General features: G+C 41.7%; 1 protein-coding gene across 1 annotated transcript; it reads left to right on the forward strand.

The window, feature by feature from the left end:
* Positions 1 to 4,065: 4,065 nt before the first annotated feature.
* On the forward strand, positions 4,066 to 8,082 carry LOC311045728 (photoreceptor-specific nuclear receptor-like; the record flags this gene model as incomplete). The annotated part of the gene is made up of 8 exons (XM_084057747.1): positions 4,066 to 4,159; positions 4,750 to 4,900; positions 5,101 to 5,204; positions 5,506 to 5,784; positions 6,248 to 6,426; positions 6,619 to 6,859; positions 7,460 to 7,565; positions 7,950 to 8,082. 8 exons carry the CDS (start codon positions 4,066 to 4,068, stop codon positions 8,080 to 8,082), a joined length of 1,287 nt encoding a protein of 428 aa, XP_083913873.1.
* Positions 8,083 to 8,394: the final 312 nt, after the last annotated feature.

An 8,394-nucleotide genomic window follows, 5' to 3' on the forward strand; every position in this document is an offset into this window, starting at 1 on the left:
GGTTACGCTCGGGTGTTGCGCGCTGAAAATAGCAGATCTACAAGCTCGCAACGCATTGCAGCGCGACACGTTGTGAGCTTGTAGATCGGCTATTTTCAGCATGCAACCAAGTGTAAAATCAGTCATTACGACGCCATCAAGGCACCGCCAACATACATTTTAGTCAACTAAATCGACTGTAGATTTAGTCGACTAAAATCTTATGATGTTTAGTCGACTAAAACTGGTCTAAAACTGAAACCTTTCAGATGACTAAAATATGACTAAAACTAAATGGAATCTGATTCAAAATACTATGGCTAAAACTGAATCATAATTTGCAATCAACACTGATCACTATTGTCATATTATACAGTGAGGGAATAAAACGATATTAAAAAAGAACAGGCCACCATTTTTACAGTGGGTTGTACACCTGAATCCCTATCAATTCTTCAGGATTTTTATTGCAATAGCAACTTTACTGAAGGGGCTGAAGTAGTGGAATCCATTATTCAAAATGTTTAATTTGTCCTTTAAAAAAAAAGTCAAGGAGGAATTAATACATACTTTGATACATTTACACATATAATTATTTATGACTGCATGCAAAAATAGCACAAAGTTTCTTTATTTCTCTGAACAGACAGAAAGGAGTTGTAGTGTCGTAGTGAAGCAAGCATGCAGTGTAATATTGAACTTCTGCAATATTTTATTTAAGTAGTAAGTTATGTTAGTGTGCTACTCTTTGAGTACTAAAACATACTAAGAAGTCCTCACATTGAACAGGTAATAGGCAGGATCAGGATGATGGATGTTCATTAACCACCAAGGCTTTTACAATCAAATATTTTGACACAATCATTAACAAATTCAGGGTTAGGGTCCTGTGGGAAACCACATATTAATGTTTTGAAATGCTGCCATTTTGGCCCGGTCTTGATCAAAAAATAGATCATTGGTCTCAAGTGACTACTTTCGTCAAGTAAAACAAGTTATTCCAAGCTTGAGAATGCTGATTGCATTATTTTAGGATTGTGTTACTTATAGAAAAGCTATTTCTAATACCTACTGATGCCAAAACAACATCGAATGGACATTCAGAAGCAAATGATTATATCTATAACCTTCAAAACATGAAAGGGTAGTGATAGGATGAAGATTACTTTAGATAACTTTGAGCTTGTCGTCATTGTGTCTCATAATGCATTATTATTCATACAATCTCCTGATGTGATTATACTGAATGAATAGAGTGTAATGTGCATAATATTTTAGCACTGTGTACTTCAAATTCAGTGATAATCATTTTTATTGTTGAGTAGCATTGTCCACTGACATCCCAGTCTGCCAGTATATTGTATTTGGCTAGACCAGAGAAGTCCCAAGAAAATAACAAGACAGCATGTGCCATGGTGACCTAGTGCACCCCAGTGACCTCATTTATTTAACCACTTAAACCCCAGCATCCGTTTTGTGGCGAAATCTTTCGCAGAAAAATAGCAGATCAAAAGCTCACAATGCTTTGCAATCTGCTATTTTCAGAGAAGATACTGTATGTAGAGTGAAAACAGAAAAGTCACTGGTATAGAAGAGGGACTCTGGTCAAATAAGCATAGGGTTTAATTAGTGGTTAATTAGGTACAGTACAACCAGACATGAAGCATGCAGCCCAATGACACCAGAACACTAATTAAGTGGAAATCTTGCTGGGGTCAACAGTGCTGTGGCCAAGAATGACAAGAGTAGCCACCATATGGCTAAAGATGCCACAAGGAGCGTGTCTTTAGTGCTCTTTTAATCTTTTGAGCTAATTGTGTCCCTTGCCCATCCCCCCAAACCCCCTCATTTCTTACTATTTTCTATTGACTCGTGTCCCCCAAGCAGGCTGACATAATGTTGCACTTTTCTAATCTACTTAACTGGTTTCCAGTGTGTTTTTCCAATTATTGAGGCTGCTAGTCCTTGACCTGCTGATGTCAACATTAATTACGCCCACCATGCAGATTTTATACTTGAACATTTTGTGGGAATGGTGTAGACTAGAGCATGGACAATTGATATCCATACAAATTGATTTGATTTACAATTATTTACATTCCCTCTACGATCAAAACGACCAATTCCAAAACCAATATTAAGACATACATACAGATGTGTATGGCCACATTTTAATTGCATTTGAAAAGGATTAGAAAGTATGCAAGATTGAATGTGTAATCAGACTCATAAACATCTACAAACAAAAAAGAATAGAGTGGAACATTTTCCACTAGTTATTTACTGTATAGCATAGATCAGATGTCTGGCATCCCATTTGCCAATTATAAGAAAACACAAAAAAAAAAGTAGAAGCTGAGCCCTATTGTCTTCAGATTAAGATCATTCACTGTGGCCACTCAACTGTGTAAAGAAACATAATGATGAAATCATTGTTAGAAAGTGGTGGTCATACCATGAGCTTTTCAGTGAACTCTGGGCCACAGTTTATGCATGAATAAAGACATTCACGCAACTGCAACGGAAATCTTCTCTTCAATTATTATAGTAAAATGCAGTACCCATATTTGGGCATACTGAGAGACAAACAGACACACAAACATACATACATGTACAGACAGAGATTCCTGGAATCTATTGATTGACTGTTCTCTTTAGGTATCATTTTTCTATACATTTACTATGTATTATTGTGTAGAGTTCTCACAAAGAATGCATTATTTTGCAGAAGATAAAATGAATATTTCCTGTGCCTCGGTTTCACTCTCCTGGTAGGTAGTTTCCTGGCACCTGTGGGCCTTGCGTCTATGTGATATGATTCTTGTGGTCATGGTTTAAAATTGACATCTATCTAAATAGTGCTCAATTGGCCCAAGGTATGGTAATTTTAGCCGCTCAATAATGCATGGAGACCTTCATAAATGAGCATATCAGTCCTACCGGCCTACATGGGCCCGTCAAAATTCTATTATTCTCTCAGCGACCTTTCCTCTTGCTGGCTTGGGAGAAGCGGATGAGCTGTAGTTTGTCAAAAAAAGAGTCAAATGGGAGTTAATAGGCAGTTCCTAAGCAAACAGTGGAAGTCATTATGAATGGGAGGCAATCACATAGATCAAATATATGGCAGGAAATAGAGCTGAAATTTGGAGGCAAGGAGGAAAAACAGAGGGCAATACAAATTGAAGGGGCTGGTAAACATAATAATGTGCACCCCATGTAATCATCCCTTCAAATGCAGACACCATAGAGGAGTGTTGACTGATGGCTCCCCTCACAGACAGACGAGACAGAGGAGAGGGCAGAGGAAGAGAGGCACATGGAAATGGGTCTAAAGTTACTGTACAACTCTTCTGCACCAGAGCTGCTATGTTGGCAGCAATTCACCGCGTTATTGTTTGTTAAAAGCTCCCCCTGAGTTATTAGGACACACGCTTGAAGACTTGCCTCCAAAAAACAGCGGCAGGCGTCCTGGCAATGTGACTGATTGATCCAGTAGATGAACAGTAAAGATTAAAAGGATGGACAAATGAGCATGCTGCTTACACAGCGTTTGGGGCTTAATCCTCTCACCCCCATGGGCTCTTTTTGACAACGTGCCTCTGAGGAGAACGCACACACGCTGACAGGACCTTGCCAAGAGAGACAGGACAATGCCACACGGACTTGTTAACAAGCCTTAGATGCTCGTCCTATAGCCAACCCGCCGTCATTACATCTGTATCCGTACACCAAAGGCTGCAAAGGAACAGAGGCACCATCAATGCAGGGTCCTCTGTAAATTGGAGAGGGAGGCCACACGAGCAGGAGGGACTTGATCTGCCATCTGCCCTGTCTGACAGGGAGACCACGGGGGCCTACAGGAACTGTTGTCGTTTGAGGCATTTTTCTGAAGAAAAAAAATTGGGGGGAGAAAAAAACGTGACCTGTATTTATCAGTTGGGTTTTTTTGCAACTGTGGTGAACACCTGAAGGAACACATCAGACGGATCTCCAACGTTTAAACATCATATTGGACGAAGGGATTAAACAAACGTTTGTAGAAAAGAACAAAACGTCAGATACATTTGTCATACATTCCCTGTCAAAATGATGGAGGATCACCTGTCTAAAATCCCTATCATGTCCTCGTCCTCCCCCACTGAGTCCTCAGGGAGCCCGGGGACGGATGACAGCAGAGGCGGTAAGACCAGCACACATGCACTGCTAGTGGGAGGAACAGGGGCCCATGCAGCGAAGCAAGCAATTCAACATACTGTATGTCTGTGTGCAGCTATAGTTTTTGCTTATAATCGTTATTTATTTATTTCTCCAATATAAGCTATAACTTTGAATTCAACCACATTACGTTATTTTCTTCATCTTTTATTTATTGAAACAATTTATTGTGATTGTTTATTGCTGAAACAAATGTAATAAATTGTATCTTACTACATTTCGATGCCAATAAACAGACACAGCTATGCTGGGGTTTCCAATTATTCGTGAATGCCAGGCAAGGTTTATTAATATCTATAGTCACTAAGAGTATCTGAAGATCAGTGCTGGGTAAAGAACCCAGTGTGCCACCAAATTAGATTAGCAGCTGCGAATGGCTACTCTTGTTATATTGACTCATGAGTAGTGATACAGTTCACCATTGTCAGGACAACTGCATTGGTTTTGTGTGACTTTCAAGCCACATGCACCTCTGCAGATCTCACAGATGGCAGGCACATGTACAAAACAATACATGCCACATCTAACTGTCTGTATCACCATGTTGACTTTCAGCCAAGAGTCCTGCCCCGGGCAAAGCCCTGAGCCCCGCTCTGCTCTGCAGAGTCTGTGGAGACACAAGCAGTGGAAAACATTACGGGATCTATGCATGCAACGGCTGCAGTGGCTTCTTCAAGAGAAGCGTGAGGAGAAGGCTCATTTATAGGCAAGGAAATAAATCCACACTTCTCTTTTATTAGTCCAATAATTCCACTGAAATGTCATGCTTTTGGCTTCAGGTTAGGTGGCATTGGGTGTTCACATCAAACCATTATAACATTTTCATTTTTCATTATTGTTATTTATAAAAACACAACCGTGGCGGAAATTGATATGCCTACTTAAACCATGCTTCTTGTTCAGCAGGTGCCAGGCTGGAACGGGCATGTGTCCAGTGGATAAAGCCCATCGTAACCAGTGCCAGGCATGTCGGCTGAAGAAATGCTTACAAGCGGGCATGAATAAGGACGGTTAGTATGAGAAATTAAACCGTTAATGTAGAAAATACATTTGTGTCAATAATTGTAATGTAAGAATCCCTCTTAGTAGCAACAGTAACACTGTCTGAAAGGTTATGGTAGACATGGTGTGAATAGTTCTCTGCCAGTAAGAGTGAGGATTGTGTCTAACCTCTTTTATTTTCAAACATTATTCCTTCATTCCTCTCTCTGTTCTCACTTTGCCACATACTCAAAACTTTCTCCCTTCTTATCCATTCTTCCTCGCTCTGTTCATCCCATCCCCCTCATATCCCTCATTCTGTCTGTGCAGCGGTACAGAACGAGCGGCAGCCCCGCAGCACGGCACAGGTGCGACTGGACTCCCTGGACGTGGACCCAGAGAAGGAGCACCTGGCCACCACACGAGAGCCCACCACCTCCTCCTCCTCCTCCTCCTCGTCCACCGGCTCCGTCATCACGTGGCCCCACATCACGTCCTCCATAAGCTCTTCTGTCCCGCCTCAGCGCTGCGTCAGCCCCCAGAACAACCACCGCTTCATGGCGAGCCTCATGACCGCCGAGACCTGCGCCAAGCTGGAGCCCGAGGACGGTGAGGACTGTGGTTTGTAGGGTGGAGGAGGTGTTGGGTTTCTGTAAATCAAATGTCCAGTCCGTTCAATCATTATGGTCAAATCAAGTCAAGCTATATAGTACATAGTAAGGTTCATTTACTACTGCTGTTCATTATATTTGGCTGTTATATTAAGTAATACTGTATGATGTCTTTGCATTGGTTGGTTACCAATAACATACTGAAATAAAGTTTATAAAGGTTTGGTTTAGTATGTCGATTGGCATATTATGATAAAACACATAAGCCCTGCAATAAACTGCAATGAGAAAATATAAGATGAGAAATAAATGGTTTTCTTTGTACAAATATTATTTATTTTAAAATGTATGTAAAACTTCAGAATATAGAAGGTTTAAGTAGAGATAATTGAATCTGTTGAAATATTACATTCAAATATTGTATGTATGTATTCTCACATTTGACCATTTTCCCCTTCCAGTTGACGAGAACATTGACGTGACCAGTAACGAGCCGGAGAGAGCATCGTCAGAGTACCACATGGCCCTCTACCCCTCCAGCTCCGAGAACGTTTATGAAACGTCTGCACGCCTGCTCTTCATGTCTGTCAAGTGGGCGAAAAACCTCCCAGTGTTTTCCAACCTGCCCTTCAGGGATCAGGTATTGAAACCCTACCTGCTTTCTCAATGCAAGGAACACTGGATCCAAGTAACACACCTCAAATAAAATGTGAAAACACTTCACGTTTTTTTTTCTTCTGTGTTTTGGTGCACAAAGCTCAATGCTTTGTCCGAGCTGCAGAACATGCATTGTTGACAGCTAATCTACAGTGGTTCTTGTACCTCGTTCTAGGTCATCCTCCTAGAGGAGGCGTGGAGTGAGCTGTTCCTGCTCTGTGCCATCCAGTGGTCTCTGCCCCTGGACAGCTGCCCGCTGCTCTCCCTGCCCGACCTGTGCCCCGGCATCCAGGGCAAGACCAGCTACACCGGCCTGGACCTGAGGCTTCTCCAGGAAGCCTTCAGCCGCTTCAAGGCCCTCGCTGTGGATCCCACCGAGTTCGCCTGCCTCAAGGCTATAGTCCTCTTCAAACCAGGTAACCTAATTAACTTCATAAGGACGCTTAGTGTGTTTTTCTGCAGGGAGTGAGTTTTTTTTTAGATTTTAGACTAGGGCTACTAAATAGTTCACTAAACCATAAGGAAGCTCATTAATTTACAGCAAAGTGAACAACACAGTGCTCATCAAGTTAGCATACTGTACACAGAAATATTTTTTTTACACTTAAAGAGCTCTTGATTTTACATTGCACAGTACGTACCTCAGCACAGACAGGGCCATTTATGACATCCTGGACCAGTGTTGCACCTCATCCCATCCACTCTACCCATGCATTTTTCTTAATCTTAATGCTTGTTGCTTGTGATGAAGGCGAGCTGCGAATTTAGTCACTACATTGTTCTCTTTGCACTCTACTTATGTGACTTTTTACCCTGTTGTTTGTTGACTGTGGTTCATGGCATGCTTACCCTACTTACTCTGATTTCGCTAAAGTTGCCGAAGTCGCTAATAAGAGTGTCTGCTGAATACCTATAAACTGGAATTGTACTGTTACTGTTTTTGTTTTGATGAGCGCTGCTCCCGATGACAGCATCAGCAAAACATCTCAAATGTAAATATGTCTTTGATTCTAAAGAGACTCGGGGACTGAAGGATCCAGAGCAGGTGGAGAACCTCCAGGACCAGTCTCAGGTGATGCTGGGACAACACATCCGCTCACACTACCCCACCCAAGCAGCCAGGTAATGCTCACTATGCCACTGAAACAAACAGATATATCTCACACTACCCTACTGAAACAGCCATATCATTCCCACACTACCCCACACATGCAGCCAGGTAATGGCTCTGTCCTGTCATCTGTAATGTGTAGTGCTGTGCAAATCTGTTTTATTTGAAACACTTATTTGCCAAATTGACCAAATGTTGACCTGTGGACAATGAATTTTGTATTCTATTCTATTCTATTCTATTTTTGGAGTGCAATTTTACTGTTGCATTCTTTTCCCACCCTTTTGACTTCACAGTAAAATCCTTTAAGTCCATAACACAGATCACTCAAGATTTTTTTGTATTACACAAAGACATTAATGAATTAAAACATGGAACTCTATTTTGTTGCGCAGGTTTGGGAAACTACTCCTTCTCCTCCCCTCGCTGCGTTTTGTGGGCTCAGAGCGGATCGAGCTCCTGTTCTTTCATAGGACCATTGGGAACACCCCCATGGAGAAACTGCTGTGTGACATGTTCAAGAATTAAGTCCCCAGTCAGACCCAAAAGAGCCCTCTGCTGCCCATCTGATGACCTGAGGCCTGTGGTCTATGTCCTTCCTTGTTCTGGATGCAGGCAACAGAGAGAACTGACACATAACAGACCAGTGATTCTCAACATTCTTAATGTCAAGGACCGTGGGTCTGATATGCATTAGGCCATGGACCCCCATTTGCAATGATTTTTCTCTCTGTTTTTTTTTAATCTCTGGGAACCCAATCTAAGCTGTAAAATCCTGTGTTCCTTTTATTCTGAGAGTGTTACAGCTCCATTTGGTTCCTAGCGTACACTCTCTGAGTT

The sequence above is a fragment of the Gymnoscopelus microlampas genome, assembly GCF_963454915.1.
Source record: "Gymnoscopelus microlampas genome assembly, chromosome: 1".
In the NCBI taxonomy this organism is placed as follows: Eukaryota; Metazoa; Chordata; class Actinopteri; order Myctophiformes; family Myctophidae; genus Gymnoscopelus; species Gymnoscopelus microlampas.